The sequence below is a fragment of the Acomys russatus genome, chromosome 6 (genome assembly GCF_903995435.1).
Source record: "Acomys russatus chromosome 6, mAcoRus1.1, whole genome shotgun sequence".
NCBI classification, from domain to species: domain Eukaryota; kingdom Metazoa; phylum Chordata; class Mammalia; order Rodentia; family Muridae; genus Acomys; species Acomys russatus.
In genome coordinates, this window is record NC_067142.1 from 59,103,470 (window position 1) to 59,129,857 (window position 26,388).

General features: G+C 43.7%; 1 protein-coding gene across 1 annotated transcript; it reads right to left on the minus strand.

The window, feature by feature from the left end:
• Fmo1 (flavin containing dimethylaniline monoxygenase 1) lies at nt 1–26,337 on the minus strand. The gene is given in 10 exon segments (XM_051147717.1): nt 1–384; nt 2,496–2,568; nt 3,191–3,546; nt 4,758–4,792; nt 4,794–4,958; nt 7,868–8,010; nt 11,452–11,620; nt 12,328–12,516; nt 25,609–25,746; nt 26,201–26,337. Coding segments are annotated over 9 exon segments (1,605 nt in total). The 5' UTR covers nt 25,741–25,746; nt 26,201–26,337; the 3' UTR covers nt 1–41.
• Between the last annotated feature and the right edge of the window lie 51 nt (nt 26,338–26,388).

Here is a 26,388-nt window from a genome sequence, read left to right on the forward strand (position 1 = left end):
GAGCAGAACGGTCTACGTGTCTGAAAAGCCAGTTAGATCACTTAGAGGAAAATCATGAAAACAGCCACAAGCAAAGCCAGAACACCAAAGAGCTTAAGCAAAGTTTCAAAGGAATATGTGGATTCTTGTACGATTCGAGTTTTGGTGACCTTCAGTGCTCGGTCCCACTGGGTCAAGATGGCCTTTCTGGCTCCTTCCCATTTTCCTGGACCAGTCAGGCGGAAATGGTAAGGTGAGCAGGGGCCAAAGAAGATGGTCAGAGCCAGGCGCGGGTCAGTCAGGAGCATGGCCCACAGATCCGGTTTTGCGTTGATAGAGGTCAGGAGGTCATCTATGTATGTTATATAATCTGTTTGCAGAGCCTTGCAGTAGCACAAGCCGAACCTTTCCAGCAGGAATGGGAAGAGAAGGGGTGACAGTCACAATGATAGCAACCCCAGAGCAAGTAAATGCAATCTTTGTCCAAAGCAAACACTGACACAAGATTGGAATGGCCTGGTGTATTCTTCCATTATACCCATGAGCACCTAAAATGCTCTCTTTCTATTTCTCTTGTTGCTTCTTTGAGACAGGGTTTCAGGCTGTAGCCCAGGCTGGCCTCCCACTCATTGCAATCTTCCCGCCCCAGTCTCCCTCCTGTTGTGATGACAGTCACGAGTCACCACACTTGGCTTTTTTCTTTCTTAAAACTCAATTGTTTCTTCACTTGTATAATATGATGAGCCACAAAAACCCATAGAGTGAGAGTCTCATGCTGCCAATATTAGTCCTTACAGCCATTGTGGGACTTTTGTGGTAAGTAGAGTCTACATTATCCAGTAGTTTAATCATTTATCTATTATACCAGAACCCTATAATGATATAAGACCATATTCTAGACTGAGAGTAAAGAAAAAAAAATCAGGGCTAGAGAGATGGAAGGCTCAGCAGTTGAGAGCTCTTGTGGAAGACCCAAGGTTGGCTATCAGTCCACAGATGGAAGCTCATAACTGCCTGTGACTCCAGTTCCAAGGGATCTGATGCTCTCTTGTGGCCTCTGAAGGCTTCTGCATGCAGGAGAAGCAGGCAGGCACCTAATCGCACACCCCATCCCCTTTTAGAGAAGAAACGTCTATAACGCTTTTATTGATTTGGACCTTAACTCTTAGACAAAGCTAGAAGGGTGTTTGAAATGCAAGATGCTACGAATGAGAAAAGTAAGTTATTAAAATGGAGCAACTAAAAAAAATAGTTGAATTCTTTCTCCTAGACTTGCCAGAGTTTTATGATGTATCCCAGCCTAGCCTCAGACTTGAAGCAATCCTCCTGCCTCAGCCTCTCCATCACTGGGATTACAAGTGTGAGCCAATACATTTGGCTGCTATCTTAGTGTGTGTGGACATGCTGTTCATGTTCATATGTATGTGGCTGCATTTGTATATGAAGGCGCATATGTGCATGCGTGCACAAGTGTGGAGAGGCAAGAGGAGAGCCTGGGGTCTTGTTTCTCAGCCCCTTCCCCCCTTTTTGAAAACAAAGTATCTCAATGTCCTGGTAATTACCAAACAGGCTAGGCTGGCCAGCCAGTGAGCCCTAGGAATCTTCCTCCCCAATATTGTGGCTACAAGCATCTGCCAGCACAGATGATTTTCCTAATGCATTCTGGGACTGAGTCAGACCTTTCTGCTGGAAATGCAAATACTTTATGAACTCGGTTATCTCCTTAGATCATATTTTGAAATGCTTCCCTCTTAAAAATAAAAAAAAATTAACCAAGCACATAACCCTTAAGTTTTTTAAGTGAAGATTTGTTTGTCAGACAGTGAAGCCGATGTTTTTGCTTCTCTGGAGCTATAATGGGTCATGGCTGTTTCTTTGTTTCTTCTTTGTTTCCCATGTTCCTTCCTTTCCCTTTACTTGGCATGAAGAGTGGAGCACAAGCAGCCCCCCTCCCATCCCCAAAGCTGGAAATGCCATTACAGGCCTTCTATGTCTACTGCAGGACGTCTCCGTGGTAACGCAAAAGCAGCCACTGGCAGTGCACAAGCAGTGAGCACGGCTGCATTGTACCAAAACCACAGCCACAGTGAACATACACTGCAAAATCCTTATCTTCAACAACTATTTGAGAATGAAAAGGAAAAACCAGGTCAGTGAGTCTGTCCCACAGGGCCAAGTTGGCTGGCTCTTGCTTTAGAGTAACAATAAAGCCAGTTGAGTGAACAGAGGCTCCCGGGAAGCACACACTCTGTCTGCTGGTTGTGGGTAAGGTGTAGGGTAATGCACCTGGTTTGTGAGGGTTCCTTACACCAGGTCTAGATCCCAAACCCCTCCTGATGCTGGGAGGAACTTAAAAATGCCTCAATATAACCCTTCGCCTCCTCTCTCCTACACAGGCTTTCTTAAGTTTTTTTTCCAGTCGCAGACGCCTCTCTTTGCAGTGTAAAGCTCATCTCCACTTTGCTGTTTCACCAATTTCACTGTCATTCATAAACAACACCCATCCGTTCACTCACCCGCTATGCTTGTTTTTCTTCCTCTCATTAACTTCTTTCATCATGACACTTGGCGGTGGTAACGTAGTCGCACCTAGAAAATAAACACATGACAGTGCAATCTAACTTTAGCTCTCGGTTTGGACTGATGGTTATGGTTGCTTTCCCATTGTTTATCTTTCATCTTTCTGGTACCCAGATATTGGGTCCCGCTGCAAAAGTGTCAGCTGCCTGAGCTGACTAGTGGTGTGTTCCTGGCATCGATGCTGCTGACTGACATGATGCAAGATGAATATTTGGCCATCTCACTAATTACTTAATGTGACAGAACCTCACAGCTGGTTTGATAAAATGATGTTATTTAATTGACCGAACTTCTCACTTTTATTGAACTAGTTGCTTTAATCAAAATAATAGGGAGGCACATGCCTTTTAAAGCCCTGATTTATCATTTGTGCTGTGATGACATAAGTCACTATGCCAGAATACATAATGTTTTTCTCTGTGTTGCCTTGGCTGTCTTGGAACTTGACTCTGCAGACCAGGCTGGTGTTGAACTCACAGAGCTCCTCCTGCCTCTGCCTCCCAAGTGCCACCACCACTGGGCTGCCAGAATACTTTTTATTGAATAAGTTCCATTTTTAATTTCCAGGATTAAGGTTCACAGGACAAATGACAGCTTAATAAACGTGCCCAGCTACTTCTCACACAGTTACCTTTTAAGACCTGAACAACCCATCGGGCTTGAGTTTCTCCTGTGGGTATCATGGAGCCCAGGGGTTTGATGAGGCCAATCACAGCCAGAGTTGGTTTTGGCAGATGTGCGGGGAAGATGTACTTGTACAGTGATGCCTGGCCAGCCTCAACTCTCACTATCGATTCGTCAAGGAAGGGGAACGCAAAGGTGTATCCAGTGGAGAAGACGATGATGTCAATAGGCTCTTCCTTTGCGGTGTTGTTGAATATGACAGAGGTTTCCTTCACCTCTTTGATGCCTGGCTTGATCAGCACTTTCCCAGTGATGATGCGGCCTGGGAGCTCGTCATTTAGCACGGGCTCTCTCAGCTGAACCCTAAACAAAAGACGTGAGCAGAGAAGTCAGCATTGGAGCCAGTACTTTCTTTACTCTTCTCCTGGCTGGACTCGAGCTGCCGCTCTCTGAAGGGGGATGAACGATACCCAAGGCTTATCAAATATGTTTACCCCTCCTAGAGTCTGAAAGCTGAGGAGGGAGCTAGAGCCGTGTCCAGCCTTTCTTTCTCTTGCTGATTTTCAGCATTCCACCAAGGCTGTCCTTCTAGGGACAGCAGACTGTTGAAGGACTACAAAGGAAGTCGGGAAGCCCATATCTGGCAAGACCTTCTGATCCTCTGTTTAGTTCCCCCTTCCCCCACAGAGAACAGTTGTGTAAGTAAATCACCCTGTGTCTCAAAGAAACACAAACACCATTATCTTTTCCTGGTATACCTTTTTCTCAGTAAAGAAAAACACTTTTCTGAGTTGCTTTTGTATGAGTTCAACATGTTTATAGACTGTGGGGAATTCACAGAAAGAGAAGGTATGGTAAAACTGAAACATCATGGGATAGGAGGGAGTAAGCTTGGCTTCCTTTATACTGTGAGTATTCAACAGAGCTTGGGCAAGTCCAATGATACTTAGGGGCTTTCTTCCATTCATCTGAAAAAGTACAGATACTAACATTTTGGTAGAATGAAAAGGCATACAAAAATGTTTTGTGTGTGTGTGTATGTGTATGAAAAAAATCAGTTCTGTTCCTCTAGAGAGCTCTAATACAATTGTCTAAACTGACATTTGCTTCTTGCTAATGGGATAAGCTGTAGGTTTTAACTGAAGATTAGACTGAATTGAGGTGGTCACAAAGCAAGAAGGCACAGTCACTAGAGGGACACTCACTGAAGGAATGAAACAATGCAAGTGTGTTGCTTTTGTCAACAGTTCATAGACAAATTATCATCTTCTCTTTGCTGGATCTGAGGCCCATTCCCTTACTAAAGGAGCAAGGGCAATTAAGTGTGCCCAAGAAAGTTTCTGTCTTAGTTTTCCCACACTAATAGAATAGAGTACTACTACCTGAAAGCGTTGTTGGCAAGGTGAAATACAGAAACCTGTCCTCCTGAACACTTGCTAGTTAGCTCATAGTAAGTATAAATTTACATGAAGTCTTTTTAACGGTCAGCCTTCTCGCTGCTATTGTCTTGTTTTGCATGTGCTACTGGAAAGGTTAAGACTGATACCTTTGTCAGATAGATTGATTACATTTACCTGTCTTCTGGAGCCACACCATAATTCACATGGTTTGAACCAGCTGTTCATCTTTTTTGATATCAACCAATTCACGATTGGAGTTGGGAGAGAATTTCTGAACATGTTCTGAAATCGTGTCGTGAATATCATGTCCCAAGGGTACCCCGAATCAAAGACTCGGCTGACCACCCATGCCCCTCCGGTGGTGCTCAGGAACACCTAGAATTAAGCAAAGAGTTTCAAGAAGTGAAGATTGATAATATGACTGATATTGTCAAAATAACACATTGGACAAGATAGCCTTGATTCTTCTAATAGTTTGAACGTTCAGGGTATTAAAACACCACAAGATGCATTCTTGAACACTGATTGTTTACTGGCCATGAGATAACATAGCAACTATGGGAGCTTTAAGTCTCATGTGAGAAGACAACAGACAGTTGGTTATGATATTAATGCACTCACAGTAGATGTCGGCAAGAACAGGGCATGATGGAAGTTGAGAGTTGTCTACAAAGCTGATATCAATACAAGTGATAGTGTGATAAGCAGTAAAACTCACTAAATATTAATTTGGGTCTTTTCTCCTTCTTTCCTGCTGTCCTTTTCCTCAGCCATATTGGCTGTTTGGCCATTTTTACTTATCAGCTAGCTGATTAAGTTAGTAGTGCTCTGATACCTACACAGTAAGTAAGTATCCGGACAACTGTTTGGAAAGCAAAACAGTTTGGCTCCCCAATCTGTTATTCTGCTGATACAGACTGAACAGATGGCTTTCCCCTATCTGAGCAGAGCATGAAAGCCATAGCCAGGGGTGGTTATTTTTGTTGTCCCTTTATAACATCATGAACTGGTGGCACAGCACTGGGAGGGTGATAAGGGGCTCTGATGTGAACTATTTACACTGATGTGTCATGCCTCTGTGTCATGTTGTAGGATGGAAGACACTAATTCTCCTTTAAATCAAGGGGGCTTTTCTTTATTAATTCAGAAATGACAAGATAGATGTAAAAACATGTTGTTGTTTTATAACAGGAATTTCCAGATAATTGGAGAAAGAGAAACAATACTACCACACATGGAAATTAAAGTGGGTTGGGACCCTTCTAAATTTTATTTCAGGAGATCCTTTCTTTTTATTCAGGACAATGTCATCAAACTGCTAGTCTCTTCAAGTCAATTAACAATTGTTTTAATGAATGAACTATTTCATCAATTCCTTTTTCTAAAATAACAGGAGGGTATCTCAAAGTCACACTCCTCAATTCTCTTCTTTTATACTCTTTTCACTAATTAATTAACTTTGCCTTACTACCCCCCTCCCCCCTGCCCTTGTCACTTATTTATCTGGCATCTGTTTCCCCTACAGTTTCAACCTCCATGAGAATAGATCCTGATTTTGCTTTTTGGGCCTGGTACAGTGTTTGGCACATGCTAAATAGGGAAAGATCACTTCCTCCAAATGTAAAAATATAAGAAGAAAGGTCATTGGAGAAGGAGGGCATGGTTACAGCAAGGAGGAATTAAAGACAAGGAAGTGGAAAGGCCAAAAGCAGTAAGAATTCAGGTGGCAGATTTGAACCAAAATTATGAGTGTTCTAGGATGCAAGGCTAATGCATCTACAAATTTTATTTTCTTTCAGACCAGTGGAGTCACTGGGTTTTCACTCGGAGGATGCCATCTGAAGGCAGGTGGGTGCAGGTTAGTTTTTGTTCTCAACTTGACACAACTTAGAGGCACCTGAGAGACAGAAACTGAATGGGAGCATTGCCTCAACCAGCTTGGCCTGTGGCCGTGTCTGTTGCTAGATTGTCTTCATCAGTGATTGATGTGAAAGGTCCCAGCCCACTGTGGGCAGCAGCAGCATCCTGGATGGACAGGTGGGCCTGGGGTGTGTAAGAAAGCTAACTGAGCATGAGCCAGAGAGGACAGTCAGGAAGCAGCATTCCTCTATGGTTCCTGCCTTGACTTCTCTTACTGATGGACCGTTACCTGGAAACAGAAGCCAATAATGGTTTCCTCCCTTAACTTGCTTTTGATTGCGTATTTATCACAGCAACAAAAAAGCAAACTTGCACTGTGGCGTTTCAGAGGGTTTGTTTGGTGCTGGTGTGGGGTTTGCACGGTTTGTTAAGAGGGAGAGAGTGGACTGTGGGCAGGGCTGTCAGGGTGAAGGGCAGAGTTTCCTAATTCGTGAACCTGGAGTCCCTGACTGGGGTTTGAGGATTGGCTGTAACACCAGGCAGTGGCATGACTTTTGGCTCATTGCTTTTCTCATTCTTTGTCTACTGGTCTGTAAACTGAGCACTGAGCACTGGCTTGCATTGGTGATTGAAGTAATGAATCAAGGAGCATCTAGAACAGTATTTGGCAATGAGCAATCCAGATAAGTATTTACTGTTTTTACAGTTTTGTTAGGAGACAAGGAAGCATGCTCAGCATGAGGTGGCCAAGACCAGGGAGGGCAGTAACTAAAGGAAGAGGAGAGTAAATGAGAGATGTTAGCAAGGAAGAGTTGCCGGGATTGAAGGACCCATGGGGTTGAGTGAAGAAAACATGTATCTTGTACTTCTGGTTGGATGATAAGAAAAGTGACAAGATTAAGTGTCAGAGAAGCTAGTTTTGAAGATAGGTGGCAACCGGAGTTTATAGTGAAGTATTGTGACACTCAGCAAAAACACTTAGCTGGCATGATGTGCACACCTATAATTGTAACTCTTGAGTGACAAGGGGAATAGGAGTTCAAGGTCACCATCAGCTGGACTGCAAGTTCCAGGCTAGCCTGAACTTCAGGAGACCATGTCTCAAAACAACCCAAAAGTCCTTCATAAATCTGTTGTTAGCTGCATCTGGTGGTGTAAAGCTGTAGCTCCAGCACTCAGGAGGATTACTACAATTTCAATACCAGCCTCAACTACATATTGAATTTTAGGCCAGCTATGGCCTGTAAGTCCCTGTCTCAGAACAAAACAAAACAAAACAAAACAACAACAACAAACCACAAACAAAACCCTGTATATTTTCTGTTGCACATTTTTAGTCCTTTGACATTTATCATAATGTCAGACACTGGCTGAGACATACATGTCAAGATGGACGTCTCGTTAGGTAAAGTCAAGTGTGGTACCTTATTTGCTAAGTGGCTGGCCTCCACTGCAATGTCTGTGCCAGAATTTCCCATTCCGACCACAAGGACTCGCTTGTCCTTAAATATGTCCGGATGTTTATACTGTCGGCTGTGGAAGTACTGGCCTTTAAAAGTTTGTATACCTAGAGAGAAAACAAACTCACATAGAGAACTTATAAAAATCAGTGAATGAAGCATAAATATCCTCCACCTGACAACACCTCAAAAGATGATTTAGGCTTCTTTATTAATAATAGCATACTCTAGTTTGAGAAAACCTAAAATACGAATGTACAACTTCACAAAACGTTATCTGCCAGTTATTTCCTTAGTCGTTTTATGTAATTATAAACAAAGTGAGTTAATTATCTCATTAGACAGATGTCTCATTTTACTTACTAAATGATTAACTACTAAGCTGAAATACCATGACAGAAGACATACTACACAAGAGTGCAAGGCGTTATTACCACGTCAGGGTTGACGGATGCCAACGGGAAGGCAATGTTCTAGTTGCCAAGTGATTATTTATGTTGTGTGGCTTTTTGTAAACAAGAGCAAAAGCAGAGAACTGAATCACTCATTTTATTCATCAAACTTTCTGGGGGACCCTGGCTGTGTGCCAGGTGTTGTGCTAGATGAGATGGAGGAAGAAGGGGGAACCCCAACTGAAGAACTGCCTCAGTTGGATTGGCCTGTGGTCCCCATTCACAAAGGTTCATATTAAGTGAAGATGCTTGCTGACAGTCCACAGCCCAGGCTCAGTTTGCTGAGTCAGAGTTGGCTTGAAGCAAAAAAGGTTGTGTGTGTTTGCGTGCGTGCGTGCATGCGCGCGCGCGCACATGTGTGTGTGTGTGTGTGTGTGTGTGTGTGTGTGTGTGTGTGTGTGAGACATCAGGGTCACATCTCCTGGACTCACTAGATATCTCAGGCAGTTGGTGCCAAATCCGATCGAGATGTCAAATGCCACCAGAAAGCTTTTGAAAAAGCCTCCCAAGGCTGCATTGCACAATTAGAAATAATTCATGCTCAACGGAGAGCCTGGCCTTTGTAGAACAATGATAAGACATTTAGGGTCTCAGATAAGTAACCGTGATTGTCGGATGTGGTTGCCTTAGTCCAGGTGGCTCTGTAGTTCAGAATGAATCATTCAAACTCTAGTATGAATCCTGGTCAAAACTTTACCACAATTAAGATCATTTAATATTTGGTACAGATCTTTACCAAGTTCAAGTATGAACTCAGTTCAGGAACTCCATATAGTTCAGAGACCTTTCTAGAAAGGACAACTGGAAAACTCCAAAACAGACCATAGAGTCGTCTCTAGATCCATATGTTACCCTGGAATATCTCTGACTCAGGCTGTTTGGGTTACAAATGGACAAAAGTGAGAGACCATGTGAGTCTCCTATGGATCCATTCCCTCCCCTCTTACCTCACAGGAAGGCAGAGTAAGAATTTACAGTAGGCAAATATGGGTGTGTTGCTAAATGCCAGAATGTAAGTAATTAAAGAAATAAAACTAGTTTGTTTTTTTTGGGGGGGGCAGGGAATGGCATACTCAATGTAATTTTAATAATCATTATTTTTACAAAGACTCTTGGGAATTCCCCCTTCACAATTGCTTTCAGAACCTGTGATAAATAATTTTAATGTCTTTACTGAATTTACATTTTTTGTCATGCTTCACAACCACCCCAAAGCAGTGAGGAGATGGTAGAGCTGGGAGGTCCCCACTTAAAGTCAGAACCAGAGTGTTCGAGCTCAAAGACTCCTTGACAACCATGGAGACCAGGATTAGAAATGGGTCCTGGTGAAGGAGAATGGTATTAAGGGCCGCAGGATCCACGCAGCCCTCGTCACTTGATTTATGATACATGCATTTCTGTAAAGCGATCTGAGTTCCTCAATTTGTTGGGAGCTCCCCAGCCCTAGAGGCTTAGAAAGGCAAAGGAAGAGGCCAAAGGCCAAAGGCGAGTCATGTGGCTTAGTTCATGCTTTCCAGATTTACAGCTCATCCACTTCAAACAGAGCAAAGCGTCTTACACACCTTCATAGGCTATTCTATGGTGACCTGGTATGACTTCTGATAAGGTTCCTAGGGTAGACCCAGGGCCATGTGCATCTCTGAGTTTTGAGTACTGCTATGACTCTGGGTCTTATGTAGACTGTGGTTCCTCCCCCACACTCCACAGAACTCTATTCATGCCTTTAATGTGAATTACATGTAGTATTCACTTCTGTGTTCTCAGCACTTAGTGTAATAGATTGTGTACTGAGTACATGCAGATTTTTCTCATGCTATGGAGCCTTCTGGGTTCACAGGGGGTAATTCTATACCAGGAGTTCCTTTAGAGAGATTTGAGTGACTGGCTGGCTTTTCAAGGCTTAGATCTTTAGGCAAGAACTCAAGAGTGTTATATCTCCTAGAGGGCTGATGAGAGTCCATTACTGAAGTGTTCAAGTAGAAGCTTGGAGATCTTTGCTTGTTTTTGTGTGTGTGTGTGTGTGTGTGTGTGTGTGTGTGTGTGTGTGTGTGTGTGTGTGTGTGTACACTTGGGTGATATCACATGTGTGTAGAGGTTAGAGGACAGATCCGTGTATTGGTTTCCTCTATCTGGGACCTGGGAATTGAAGTCAGATCATCAGGCTCTGCAGAAAGCATGGCTTCCTGTTGAGCCATCTTGCTGGCTCAGGCTTGGTTTACTTAGTAAAGCTTCCTGCGTTGGAAAGAGGTCTACCTTGGTTCTTTTCAATTTAGTGATTCTGTTGTAGGGCAATTTCTGTGTTATACTTATCCTAGTCTGACCTGAGTTGAGTGAGCTCTGGGGTAAATCGGGGTCCAGTGAGAGTGGGTGAGTTTAGTATAAGATGAGTCTTGCGGTCACTTTAGGTCAAGTCTCAATCTAGAGAAAAAGTTCCTTGTCTTGGCTTTTGAAAGCTTACTGTAGGTGAAATAAACATTCAAGTCATCAAATTTTCGATTTCCCTGAAATTTGGTATAGAGAAACAGGAATTATGGTGGCAAAAGCCAGGTAAGCAAACTGAGACCTGATGATGTCTTAACTTGTATCCTGGGGTTCATTTTCCTTTCTACCGTTGCTCCAGTGCCAGGAAAACTCTCACTTGCCTACCCTGAGGGAGACGAGCATGCATGCATGCATGCAAGCAAGCAGGCAAGCAGGCAAGCAGGCAAGCAGGCACAAGTCAAGTTTCTCATTCTATTATCCCAACACTGCCTTTGTGCCTTTTAAACACAAACTTGGCAATGAGCAGCACCTGCTGAGGTAAGCAACTTGTCTAAGCGCCCACATTTCACAAGACTAAATACTGCCTGTCACTTAAGGAGGAGCAGTGAACCTCAATGAAGCATAAACCTACTTATCCATTATTCTCATCTGCATTTGTAATTTGTTTGAAAGCCCAAATCCTGCCAGGCTAGGAAAAGTTCTGCTTGGAAACAATTGTTATATCACAATTTTAACTACGTAATGGATGATCCACAAGAATTCATCTTGGGACCAACCAGGTACCAGGATGGGTCCTTTGAGACAATTCAAGGTAATTTGTAGAAAATTCTGCACCTGGAAAGGAATCCAGGGGCAAGTGAGGGTTAGTTAGAAAGCCAGTGCAGACCATGACAGCATCAAAGATGGCCGAGCTTTGCGTCTTGTCTTGTCCTTGGATAGTGACAACTTCCCACTGTCCAGAGACATCAAAATCCGGGCGTTTTGTTATACTGCACACTGTGGTCTGAAAAGAATCACAGACATGATTATCAGCGATCAGATTTATCTTAAGGGCTTGCTGCCTGAACATGTCAAAAGGTCTACAGCAGAGAAACTAAGCACACTTAATGAACAGAACCCTAGACTCCTAAGCAGGCTACCAAATCAAATGTGATATATTGGCTAGAAGGCTTTTGAGTTTGTAAAAGTAAAAGCCAAAGACTGTAAGTGATTTACTCGAGTTCTCCCTGGAAACGATAGACCCTTGGGAGTAGTCCAGGGTCCAAATAATCTATGCCTTGTTTTTATTGAACACACATATGCAAGTGAGCATGACGTTTTGATTCTTTGGTTGTGTGCTGAGAAGCATACCTAGATCTTCATGTGTGGCATGCTGGATGAGCACTCTCACTCTAACCCCCAAATGTTGGTAAAGAAAAATAATACAGGTCAAAACTTAAAAACAAAAATTGCTCACTAACTAAGAGGCATTGCTGTCTTTCAGAGAAGTTGGATTTCTTAAGTCCTTCCCATTGGCCTTACTATTTGGTTTATAATATACAAAATAGTTCTCAAGCATCTACATTTGTATTAGCAATTCTATTTGTTCAAAGGCCTTGTTATTCTTACCAGTTCAGTAGTTTATCTCCAGAGCTCAGGGCTATGCTAGAGAGATGTAATAGAGAGAAATAAAGGAAGCTTTCTGATTGCTAATTGATGTTCATATCTTACATTGAAACAAATGCATCGTAGAAGGTTGAACTTGCTTGCATACAGTTTGAGATATTCCAGGAATAGAGAATTTGGCACAAAGTTTGGGTAATCTTCTGGAAAAGGAAAATCTGAGTAACAAGACATCTCCTTGCTGCTGTTAGAAACCACGGACTTGTAAAGACTGGCTCTTCCTTCTTCAACATGTTCCTGTAAAGACAGTGCGCACTCATGAGCATACATGCATGTACATATACACAAGGAATGTTAACATTTTTGAAATGTCAAACATTTGTTGAGCTTAAGGTAATCAAGATAATATATGCTACCCACCACTTTCAAAACAGAATTAGCATTAGGGAAATGATGAACATTGGACCCTAGAGTGTTAACAGCTTGACCCTAATCACAATTTCAGTCATCACATGGTGCCAAATAAATTTGAGATGAACTGGTATTCATGCAGTATCACAGCAAAATATAGAAACATTGGGCAAAATCCTGGACACAGGCTTGGATAAAGAAGAGTTGCTAGGTACTTTGGCCGCCTAAAACAAGACCTGAACGATAATATCAACAGGCCTACTAGTGCATGTAGAGGAATTTTAATCCAGCAACATGGCAGCTCTGGGTCCATGTGATCTGGCTGGACTACAGACACTCTCTAGATTACAGTATGTTCTGCCTGGAATACAGAGATGCCCTTAGTATGCATCTTTAATCTCAAACAATGAGGGTAATGTTAGTTTATAGAAGGAAGAAGCCATGTTTGAACTTGACATTGAATTGAGGGCAGACAAAGTGATGAATCAGAGAAAGACTTGACAGAATGAGTCAGAAATAGGCTCAACTCTCCTGAAAACAGGACAGGAAAGAGAAACTACTTAAGAGCTGCTCAGGGACTTTGGATCCTTTTGTTCCCCCTCACTGGGCTGCCTTATCAAGCCACAATAGGGGACAATGCCATGCCCTAGTCTTACTACCACTTGATATGACAAGGTGGTCTGATATCCATGGGAGGTCCCCTTTTTTGAGGAGAAAGGGAAGATTGGAGGATGAGGGGGCTAGAGGAAATGAGAGGAAGGGACTGGGAGGAGAGGAGGGAAGGGGTGTTAGGGACTCTGCTTCCGTCTGCCTACCTGTGATGTCACGCTTACCTGCCACAGGCAGTGTGGCCCAGGGCCATATGGAAGAATGGACCTTCCACAAGGTCTCTCTCTTACCCCCCACTACTCCCTCTCTACCCTTTCTACTCTCCCTTTCCCTCTCTCTCTCTCCCTCTCCCTCTCTCTCTCTCTCTCTCTCTCTCTCTCTCTCTCTCTCTCTCTCTGTCCCCTCTCCTCCTTAACTACTCAATTGCCACCATTCTGCACCCACAACCAGCTGACAGCCCCAGTCTGCATGACTGGCTCTTTCTTCTTGTTAACCTACAACTAGGACTTTTTTCACTGGGTGAAACCGCTGTTTCTCATTCCTTCATTGCTGGTGGGAATGCAAACTAGTACAACCACTTTGGAAAGCTATCTGGCGCTTTCTCAGAAAAATGGGAATAGAGCTTCCTCAAGACCCAGCTATCCCACTCCTTGGAATATACCCAGAAAATGCCCTACCACACAACAGGGACATATGTTCAACCATGTTCATAGCTGCCTTATACATAATAACTAGAACATGGAAACAGCCTAAGTGTCCCTCAGTAGAAGAATGGACTAAGAAACTGTGGTACATTTACACGATGGAATACTACTCAGCTATTAAAAACAAGGAATTCCCAAAATTTGTGGACAAATGGATTGATCTAGAAATTATCATGAGTGAGTTCACCCAGAAGCAAAAAGAGACAAACGGTATATACTCACTTTTATCAAAACACTAGTCCAAGGGATACGTACCATGAAATTTTTACTTACCAAGAAAGTGGGTCAGAGGAGAGGACATCCTATTGAGACTTTAGGCGAGAGTAGCATGGAAGAATGGGGAAATAGTAGGACCCACAGGGTCCCGGAAACTTACAAGAAGAACTTTATGACAGGCAGATCTGGGTCCTGGGGTCCTCCTCAAACTAAGGCACCAGCCAAGGAGAATATAGGCAGTAAGTTTGAATCCCTACCAAGACCTAGCCGACTAACAGGATATTCTCCACCATTGAGTGGAGAGTGAGATCTGACTCTCACATGAACTCTGGTGCCCCTTTTCTGACCACGTCCCCTGGATGGGGAGACCTGGTGGCACTCAGAGGAAGGATAGCAAGTTACCAAGAAGAGACCCGATATTCTAAGAGCATATATAGGGGGAGGAGGTCTCCCTCAATCACAGACATAGGGGAGGGGAGAAGGGGGGAAGTGGGAGGGAGGAAGAACGGGAGGAAACAGGAGAAGGACTAACAATCGAGATGTAATATGAATAAATTAAAAAAAAAAAAACCGCTGTTTCTGCTACCGCTGCTTCTGCTTCTGCAGCTGCCCGTGAAAAACAGTCTGTTTGCCATGTCTCCAGGCTCCTCTAGGATGCCTTCTGAGAATTTCAAATGCCTATGCCCACATTCAGGGCTTCTAAGCTCACACACCTCGGTAACCAAACTTGGAAAGACCCAAAACTAAAGGCTTTTAATTATTGCCAGCAATTGGGTAAAAAATGGAAGGAAGCTCCCCGTATCCAGACCCTTTCTTTGCTCTCCCAAAATGTTCACACCATTGTCAACATTGTCTCAAGCCTTTTCTCTTTGCTCTCCCAAGAGTTTCAAATGCACACCTAAAGGGAATTTTCTCCATAACCCACTAACTTTGTCTTCTGCCCACATATATATTCCAATGTCCTGCCGGACTTCCTACATCTGGGACATGGTCAAAGCAGCTATCCAGAAGTGCCAGCTGGACCTGCATTGTTCCTCCTAGCTGGACCTGCATTGCCCTTCCCCGCTGCAGATGTTCGCAGACCCTGCACAGCAAATACAACAGCCTGTTCTTCTGGAACCTAGCCAACATTTCAGCCCGTAAAACCCCCTATTGCCACCCTACTGTCAGCAGGAAGTAGTTAATACTATTAAGACTATTACTTTTCCCCTTAATCATTTACAAAAGGCTAAAATGGTGTGCTTCAATCCCAGGACAAACAGGTCCAGGTCCCCCCAGCACTCACTCCTTGGTCCCTACCTGCTGCACGACATGGCTGACATAGCCTGCCCTCCACCTTGAACTTTCAGGGTAGAACTTTTCCTTCCTCTTCACCATATAATTTGGACATTTGTTGCTATTGCTTTTTTCTATCTCTTTTCCCCCTTACCTACATTTATATACTTTAACTTACCTAATATAAAACAGTCCAATGTTCTTCATTTTTAATTATAGGAAAAGGTAGGAATGTTAGGACTCTGCTTCAGTCCACCTACCTATGATGTCACTGCTTACCTGGCACGGGGGTGTGGCCCTGTCCTGGCCCATATAAAAGAACAGACCCTCCACAAGATCTCTCTCTTACTCCCTCTCTCTGCTCCTTCTCTACCCTTTCTACTCACCCCACCCCCTTTCCTCTCTCTATCGCTCTACTCTCTCTCTCCTTACTCTTCCTGTCTCTGTCTCTGGGGTACCCCTCCCCTCTTTCCTTCTCGCCCATGCTCATTTAATAAACATCATTAACATAATATCTGGTACCTTGTATCTATCATTATCATTATATTGTTCTTATATATAAAAAGGTAAGCTTCAGTGCCATTGGGATGTAAAGTAAATTAAGATTTTATTCCTTCTCAAATCTCTGAGGGGCATTGAAGGCCAGATAGTATAGTATTACAATCAAGTTTAGTTGGTTAGGGGATAAGATCTTTTTAGATCAAGATAAAAAAATTAAGTTATTAGAGTTGAGATAGAATAGATACTGAATTTCGTTCTGAAATTTAGACCCAACAAGATAGGAAAGACCTTTACTTCAAGCTGGACAAATACAAATAGCCAAACCACTATGAATGTAACATTTATAGAACTCATGGTTGTCACATGCTTCTCCCTGATGTATGTAGTTTGTTTTATACATGTGTAATAAAATAAATGTATTTAAAAATAGATTAATCAGTTAATTAAAAATCATACATAAACAAAAGAAAAAGAAAAAGAGCTGTGTAGGGAGAGAGAGGGGAATTTTTTACAGAGGATTTTTGTTTTTGTTTTTAACCAAGAGTTTTTTACTGGGACAGTTTGACAGAGACAAATTGCAGAGGGAACAAGCTAGACACAGGCGAAGACAGAATGAGCCAGAGAATGAGAAGAAGGAGAAGGAACTAGAAGACTAAAACATACTGCCAGAGGTAGTTTGAGGCCAGGCAGAGTGATTCAGCCAGAAGCCAAGAGAAGCCAGTTTGAATCAGTCAGCTTGGAGAAGAGTTTGGGCCAGAACAGTTGAGTTGAGCCAGCCAGTGAGAGCTCAGAAAGAGCTGAAAAGGCTTGGGAATGGCTCTTATCTCATCCCCTCAACTGAGACAATAAAAACAACATTTGTAGATGCAGTAGGGGGAAATCTCAGGGTGTCTCACTCCAGACAAAGAACTACAGGCAACTGTTGACTGCTGAGAGAGGGAGAGCTAGCCTCTCCCAGGGATGATACAAAATGGCTAGCCACACTAAATGGACTCAAAGTGTTGTGTTTATATACTTACATATTTATATTATATATGTAACAATAATAAAAAGGATACAAATTTGAGAGGGAGTGAGGGAGAGCTTAGGAGAGTGGAGAAGCAAGAAGGGGAGAATGGTGTAATTACATTTAAAAAATATAACAACATTATTTGCTTCACTTTGGATAGCAGTTTTTAAACAGAATACTTTGAACTGGTCAGGCTTTAAAGTCTTCCATTTTGGTTAACATACGTTGTGACCTTTGCTTCTCTGCTTAGAGTGCTAGTAAGCAACACTGAGAAATAGTCTGTGTTTACGTTATGCTTGTGTGTTTAGGAAGATCCTTGCTGCTGAAAGTGATCATGGGCACTAAATATAGAGCTGGTCTGATTTACTCCAAACAGTAATGAGCTTCCCTCTGAGCTATAGGAATAAGAACAGTGGCTATAGAAGAGCTGACATCCTGATGAGTGAGAGCAGCCTGCCCAGAGAGGAAACTGCGCTGTCAGCAGAAAATGAAGAAAACATTGGGGCATCAACTTATGTAGGGTCCAAAGTCTCTCATGTTTCTCTTGAACTTCAGAACTACATTACTGCTTGCTAATGTAGACAATTTTCAGTAAAGATAAATCACACACACACACACACACACGGGGGGGGGGATGGAGAGAGAAAGAGAGAGAGAGAGAGAGAGAGAGAGAGAGAGAGAGAGAGAGAGAGAGAGAGAGGGAGAGAGAGAGAGAGAGAGGGAATATCAGTGTTTAAGGACGGAGAGAGACTTTGTGAGTATTTTTATAAAAATAGTCCCCAAAGCTATAGCATTATAATGGCGTGTTTACACATCAGTGCACAATGAGGACCCACTGGAACTAAATGAGCCAAGCTATGCTGTATTTCATGAACTCTTACTGTAAGTCAACAAACAAACAAAACCAGAAGGGTTGGGGGTGAAGAAGCCCTCTATTTTGCAAAACTTTGAAAATGCTTGTAAAGGCAGAAAGAGAGGTTTCCAGGAAACACTGGAGCCTGTTGTGAAATAATGTATCACAGATGTTAGCCTTAGAGAGAAGGCACAGCCCTGAGGGTAGAATCCAAGGTAACCTCTGCTCCCTTCTCTCTTTCCTCCTACACATTACTTCTTCTGCATAAACATCAGGGCGTCGTTGTTACCTCTTAATGCTATTGGTGGGTCTTGGACCATTCCTTTCAGAATTTACCTCAGCGATTCCAAGACCCTATGGCCCTGTCTCCAGTCACTCCCCACCCCCAGAGGCATCTACAGCCCCTGCATGCCTCTGCTAGCTGCTCTGGCACTCACTGTGGGAGTATATGTCTGCAAAGAATTGATGGGTTCATTTTAGTCTTCATGAATAATAGTAATAAAAAAAGAATGAAAGGGATTAAGGGGAGAGAGAGGAGCTTTGGAGAAAGACAAGATAAGGGAATGATTGGGCGGGTTTAGGGTTTCTGGTCCTCTTTGGTTTTGTAGCTCAGTGGGACCATGCTCAGCTGAGGGTTTGCCTTGAACTGTGAAACAGCCTAGAATTGCATGGCATGCCTTCGCAGCACAGGGGTAAACTGCCTAGGTTCACATATTTGGAACTTTCTTCTCTCAGTCTCAGTTTCCCTCTCTGTATGGAGGGACAGTGGTATGCATCCCCCACCCACCATAAGTGAAAATGGTAGCAGCAAGGGGCCTGGAACGGTTCTGCTGAGCTTCTTGTTAAAGTTAACTTCTAGCTGTGACATCAGGAGACTCTGTGGGAGAGCTGCTGGCAACAGAAGTGCTGTGGGTCAAAGGTCTTTTCCATTTCATTTTGAGAAACAACTTAAAGTTGGGTGGGTAGCAAGCAGGGAGAGGATATGGAAAGACTTGGGGGAGGAGAAGAATATGACCAAAATATATTTAAATCTAAAAATTGTTTCAAATAACAAAAATACAGTAAAGAAGAAAAAAAAAAGTCATGGAACTAAATAGGGTCTTTGCAAAAGGGGAAAATACAAATATCTGATAAACATTCTTTTTAAAATGGTCAACATTCTTGGGCATCAGGGAAAAGAGAAACTAATACAACTTTGAGATTTCATCTTACCTCATTCAAAATGGCTAAGGTTGGTGGCACATGCCTTTAATCCCAGCACTCAATGGGGGCAGGGGGCAGAGTCTGGTGGATCTCTTGAGTTTGAGGACAGCTGGGTCTACAGAGGGAGTCCAGGACAGACAGCCAAGGCTACACAGAGGAATCACAACTTGAACGCCCTCCTCCCCAAAGTAAAACTAATGGGGGGGGAAAAAAAAAAGGCAGGCATGTATATGAGGAAAAGAGGAACACTTACTGATTGTTGATGGCAATGCAAACTCATGCAGAAACTATGAAAATCAGTGTAGAGTTTCCTTAAAAAGCTAGAATAGATTTGCCACATTATCTACCTGTACCACTCCGGGGAGTATAACTAAAGGGTTTCAGCATCGATGCCCACTGGTGCTCTAGTCACAGTATCCAGGAAGTGGAAATGGACTAGGTGCTGATGAACTGATGAATGCAAAAAAGAAAATGTGATACATTACACAAAGGAATTCAGTTCTAAAACAAAATTATGGCATTCACAGGTAAGTCGATGGAGATGGAAGCACTTATTCTGAGGTAAGCCAGGCTCAGAAAGATAGATGTCACATTTTTTCTCTCTCAGTTTTAGATGTTGGCCTTTAATTTTCAAATAAATGTCTTTCATTTGGGAATACCCAGAAAGGTCAACAAATTAGTAAGGGACCATGATGGTATGGTTTGAGGGGGAGAGAGAGAGAGAGAGAGAGAGAGAGAGAGAGAGAGAGAGAGAATACAATGCAGTGGTATGAAGGGCTAAAGGAGAACAATGGATGAGTTAAACTAGGGTGGTGAATGTGTAGAGGTGGAAATACAGGGAGGGACAGGTAGCTTAAAAGACCTTTCAAAACCACCATATATAAACCCACTACGGTAAAAGCTTCCTAAAATATGTACATACAGACGTAAAAAGAGTTACCCTATAATGAGGAGACAAGGCCCCTTCTAGACACCACAGGCTTACAAATAAAAAGTCCAGTGCCAGAAGTGGATCATTACTTTTGAAGGTTTTTTTGTTTTTTTGGTTTTTTTTGCCATTGTGACAGACAGATCCACAAACATTACAGTACTTCCATTGCCAGGACAATGGGCTTCCCTCCAGAAATTGACCATAAAACCATCTTTCTGAAAACACCACATACTTGAGTCACAGAACATGGAAAAATCAAACTGGTATTGATCTAGAATCTTCATCCCTACTGGCTAGCTTTCACAGTGCTAGAAGGTGCTTTGCATGCTACTGGAGGAGAAAAGTAATCATCAGTCTTACCCAACTATGAAGCAACGGGAGCTACTATGACTGGATTAGCAAAACAGGCCCATGGCGCAATAGTGGAACAAACACTGTGGCCATAAACAACCACTTTCTGATTGTGCTTAAGAGCCACCCCAGGAGATAAAACTCATATCTGGCCAAGACCTGGTCCTAGAGACTGAAGAATACTTACCACTCAGTGGTACAGCTACGTCACACCTCCACTCTGAGTACCCCGGGATCATTGTGGAAAAAGGGTGGAAATATTGTAAAAGCCAGAGGTAGTGTTTTCAGGACACAAAAAGGTGGTTACACTTACAAACATACAGGTGTTGTGACAATATGTGCAAAGCTCAGTATGTACAAGCTCAAGCCAGAGAAGTCCCAGCACGGAGAGGGGAGGTGAGCATGATGTCCAATCCCCAGGAAAGGAGCTACCAGGAGAGGGAGAGACAGTTTTCTTTAAAGGTCCAGCCCCTGGTAGATTAACCACACTCCAGTAGATGGCCACACATTCAAGACTATATGGGCAACACAAATTGGACTTGATTGTTGAGAGAGAGAGAGAGAGAGCGAGAGAGCGAGAGAGAGAGAGAGAGAGAGAGAGAGAGAGAGAGAGAGAGAGAGAGAGAGAGAGAGAGAGAGAGAGAGAGAGAGAGAGAAAGAAGGGTGGGTAGGACGGGGGAGTAGTTCAGGAAGATGATGGAGGAGAGGGGTGAATATGAGCAAAGCATATTGCATAAAAATACTTAAAGCAGTGAGTATTTGAAGGAGAGCTATAGACACCTTTTTTTTTTGGAAATCTGTTGTAGTCAAGAATATAAAGCTGGGTGAGGGGAGAGGTCTGTCTAGTGTACTCCAATATGGATAACAAATTCTATAAATCTTATGAGAATACATGAATAAAACAAAACCCACCAAGACTACTGAGGTTTTAAGAAGACTAGTGGCAGTGAGATGGCGCCACACAAGCTTGGCGACTTGAGTCTGATCCCTGGAGCCCACATAACAGTGAAAGGAGATAACTGACTCCACAGAGGTATGCTCTGACCTGCACACATGCGCTGTGGTATGCATGTGCTCATATGTTACACACACACACACACACACACACACACACACACACACACTAATACATTTACAAAATTTTTAAAAAGGTTTTAGGAATCAAGTTAGCCAAGTCTAAGGAAGGGACAGCTGAAGAATAATTCCTCAATGATTCACAGGAGAGATCAATTTTTATACTCCAATTTCCCATTTACTGAAAGTAAAGATAGAGAGGAAATGCATAGTAGGCTATCTATAGACTGAAAGGATGATTGCGAAGATCTTGATATACCTACAGAAGGTTATAATCCTTTAAATAGTGCTAAGCCCTGAAATCTGTCATAGGGTGTTGATGGAGGAAGCAGGATGTGTGTGAGCCGGTATTGCTAGCCCCTTCCAGAAATGGTGTGGTTTTACTTAAAGACTTCTTCCCAAGTTCCCATCCTACAGTCAAAGACCCTCAAATTCTTGCCCTTCAACAATATTGTTATTGACAATATAACAATATGTTATTGTTTTTGGAGACAGAGTCACAAGTAGCCCAGGCTGGCTTTCTACTCACTATGAAGCTGAGGATAGCCTTGAACTTCCTGAGATCTCAGGAGTTGACTGCTGTGCTGGTTTCTGGTGCTCAAACCCAGGCTTTATGTATTCTGTCATCTAGCAACCGAGTTCCAACCCTGACTCGTAACTATTAGTTTATAACTGAGACCATCAACCAACAGTGTTTCTGTTGTGGGCCCTTTCTTCCTCTCAGTGGGCTGAGAAGGCTCACTGTGACAAAGGTGTCTCTGTCCACTTGAGTGGAAGCCAGTCAGAGGCAGTCTTTTACCAATGTGCTGGCTTTCTTTGTCCTTCCTTTCCCACAGTAACCTATGCCTGCTGAGGTAGCAAGGAAGACTAAATGAAGTCATTCATAACCTCTGTAATATCTGTACCTCCCCTTCTCTTTGGAAGTGGAAGCTGTCTTCATTCTTTGGCTTTGAATGGGGGTACCTTACCTAGTTTGGATCCCAGGATATTTTTGAGCTAATCTTTGCTGTTGCTGCTGCTGCTGCTGCTGCTGGTGGTGTGTGCGTTAGGGAAGGATGGGGAGTGAACATGTCAGGAGGCCCCTGCATGTTGGAGCTGGAAGACACCTTCCAGGGTGCCTAGTTGAGAGACTTTCAAGGTATTGCGGAGGTGCCTCTAGACTGCTGTGTACACAGAGAGCTGGTAGATGATGATGGGGGAAGAGCTCCCCAATCCCAACCCTTGGAAATTCAGCATTCATCCATTTCCCCCCAAATTTGGTTTCTTTTTATAAATGAAATAACAGAGACAAAACGTCTTGGTATCTGGGTGCCATTTTAACTTGGCAGCTGCTAGATAATCCTGTTAGTTAGTCTTTATTCCCACTGCCCACCATGGAATTTCTCATGTATATATGCATGCATGTATGTATGTGCGGGTGCGTCTCTGTGTGTGTGTGTGACCTGTGGAGGGTTTAGCTTGATGTATGATGTCTTTATCACTTTTCTCCTTATTTTCTGGAAACAGGGTATCTTACTGAACATAGAGCTCACTGAGCAGCTAGGCTGGCCAGAAAGCAACCAGGAACCTCCTGTTTCTGCTCCCAGCACTAGGAGCACAGGCTTGAGCCACCACACCCAGATCTCTCCAGGAGTGCTTCGATCTAAACTCAGGCTTTCATAGTTGTGCAGTGAGTACTTTACCCACCGAGCTTTCTTCCAGCCCTCTCTCATATAATTCTCTTTTAAAATGACAGTCTACATGCTCTAATTCTCTAGTTTCCTTTACTGCCCTCATGCCCTCGTCACCCTACAAAGCTGCTATATTTTCCACTAAGAACTGAGGCCTCTGGTACGAGTGGGTACTCTTTCATCTTGCCTCTCTGCTTCTGTTTGGCCATCTGTGCTCCTTCTGTGTGCTCCCTCCTGAGTGCTCCTTTTTCTGTGCTCCCTCTCCTGTTTACTCTTTCCTGTGTATTCCCTCTCCTGTGTTCTCCCTCTCCTGTGTGCTGTCTTTGATGTGCTGTCTCTGGTGTGCCCTCTCCTATGCCCCCTCCTGTGTGCTGTCTCTGGTGTGCCCTCTCCTATGCCTCCTCCTGTGTGCTGTCTCTGGTGTGCCCTCTCCTATGCCTCCTCCTGTGTGCTGTCTCTGGTGTGCCCTCTCCTATGCCTCCTCCTGTGTGCTGTCTCTGGTGTGCTGTCTCCTGTGCCCTTTCCTCCAGCCTTTGGGGAAGAGTACACTTTACCTTTTGGTCTTCCCAGGACTATCCCCCTTTCCTGTGCCTACAGTTCCACTCCCTTCGGTTTCTGTAAGGATGCTATCTCAGTTTGGACTTGCATATTCAATTACTTCTTGGGACTTTCAGTTTTCAGCCGCAGTCATCTTTGGACCTTCCTGACATGCAGCAGAAACTGCTATAGCAGCAATAACATTTTTTTTCTAACTTTTTCTCTCCTGCATTGCTATTAAAGTTTCTCAGCAGTCATCTGCTTGTTTCCCTTCTGTGATCTCTCTTACATGTACAGCACACACCAATTAATAACATTTTAATCTTCTGAGCTTGATCTTTTCTGTTTATTGGACTTTTCCAATGCCCACAGTGGGCTGTCCATTCTACACAGCCTTTTTGGTTTTCTAGCAGCGTCTATCTGCAATCCTGCCCTCATTTCCACACTGACAGCACTGGCTGTGACTTGCAAGACCATTGCACTAGCCTTCTTTCTTCTGCCAACAGTCCTCCAAGGCAGGGGAAACCCTTCTCATTTTTGTGTCCCCTACAGAGTTCTCTGAGTAGATGTTTGGTCTGCTCACATCAGCTGGGCACAACTGGACTGCGACTGACTTCTCTTGATTCTTACGTAAATGCATTTTAGGGTTAATAGTTACATGCCTGCAACCTCGGTGAGCCGCTTTGTCTAGTGTCTTACGAGGCAAAGGGCAGCTTTTGATCTTTGGACTCTCTCTTCATCTTGACTGAAATTTACCTTAGCCAAATAACTCTGAACTTAATGCAACAGTTTCTTTCTTTCTTTCTTCCTTCCTTCCTTCCTTCCTTCCTTCCTTTCTTTTGTTTTTTCAACCCAGTTCTCAACGTTTACTGATCAGATGTACTCATCTGTCATTCTGAGGGCCATGACAGAAAGGTCAGCTGTTTGACTAGTAATGCCTGCAATGAATGTGGAAGAGGGGTTTTAGCACATGTGAGGGTTCTGCCGCCCTGTCAGAACATACGCAGTTTGAAACATGAGAACGGGAGTGCTTCTTTATCAAACCCCCCTTGGAAAACTTCTAGACATCGAAGATCATGTGTGGTAGCCAGGCACATGTTAAAATACAGGTTTTTATGTGAGCCAAGCCTGCCCACCCTGGAGGATTCTGCATAAACAGGCAACACTGGCTTCTCTAAAGGTTTGCTCCCTGGTTTAGAAAAGAATTGCTTTACTCCAGTTCCAAGTTCTGGGCTTCTAGAGTGGGGAATGTTTCCCGGGAGCGCCGAGGCCAGGCTATCTGACACTTGCGCCTTTCCCTAGCTCCTGACAGCTTGCCTAAAGTTTGTGGGAACTGTTTCAGCTTTGAAGCTATGGAGAACTAATAAAACAAGAACAAAAACACAAAAACAAAAACAAACAAAAAACCCTCTTCTCCATCTGAATGCTGGAGCCCAATACCGCCCCTCCCCCCAAAAAAGAAAAAAGCACCACACACTCTGTTTTGGCTCTGGTTTGGTCTGGCTGATGTGATCAGGGCTCCAGGCCAGGCAAGGGTGGGCTTTCCAGACCTTTTGACTGGTTCTCACCATCACCCTATCGAGATTCTGGAAGCTTGCGTCTCTTTTGCACAGACGCATATTGTCTACTGCTTGTTCGTGGTGTGGACGACCTTTGGCCAGGCAGCAGGGTCTTGGGTTATGAAACTCCTGCTTCACCGAAGCCTGTGCCTCTGTGTCACAGCTGAAGCGGGGCCAAGGAATTATGTGACCAGAGGCAGCACGGTTTTGTGAGTACCCGCTCCGGGTCGTGCATACCTGCCCGGTGCTCCAGCGGACAGACCCAAGCATTGCTTTTTACTTCTCCACTTTGTGGGCTTCTCCGGGACATTTCTTCCTCCTCCCCATAGACAGTTATAAGGCTGTTGGCACCTCCCTCTGGAGTCTCTCTTTTTACTTTTCACAAATCCAGGATCCCTCCTGAAGGGTCTCCCCTTGGAAGACATTGCCAGTCTTTTCAACCCATTTTCCCATAGACAGATAAAAGCACGTGACTCCCCTACTTACGGTGAATCTCCAGAGTCCCCCCAGGTCACTGCTCCGCTCGAAGCAGACGGGCTCCAGTCCTTCCTCCAGGCAGCACTTGATGGAGGCCAGGCCACTGACCCCAGCTCCCACAACTGCTACTCGTTTCACCATGTTCCTCTGTGGAGGGAAAATGAAGGAGAGAGGGTTTTTTTTTTTTTTTTTTCTTTTTCTTTTTTTTTAAATTCACAAAAGCCCCACCCAAGCCTTGGCTACTCAACAAACCAGGAAAAGAATTTGGAAGATTAAGAGATTTTCTCAGTCTGAGCCCTCTATAGACTGTGGTGTGTGAATGTGAGAGAGAAAATGTACACAGGTCACGGGGTTAACCCTTGAGTTATGTCCCCACCCCTTGACCGGAGCTTGGAGCTCAGTTCACTTACTTGTGGTCTTTAATGCAATTGTAGTTTCTGGCTGAGTGGCTGAAACCAGACCCTTTGGTGGACAGAGTCTTGCATTCAGAACTGGCTTGCCTCCATCCTCCCGGCTCCAACCCCAGAGCAGGCTGGGGCAGCACACAGGAGAGGGTGGCCTTGGAAAACACACACACACTCTCTCTTTTTTAAAATCATACCAAGGACAATCGGATTGGTTTTGGACATCACAGAACACTGTAGAGCAGCTGGTAGGGTGGGCTTGGGACTAGGAGCCAAGACACTTGTGACCACCACAGGTGCCACAGCACTGCCTTCTGGCTCTGTCCTGGCATGATTTCAAGGCCACAACAGTGCTGCTGGAATATAATTCACCGCTAGCCACCAA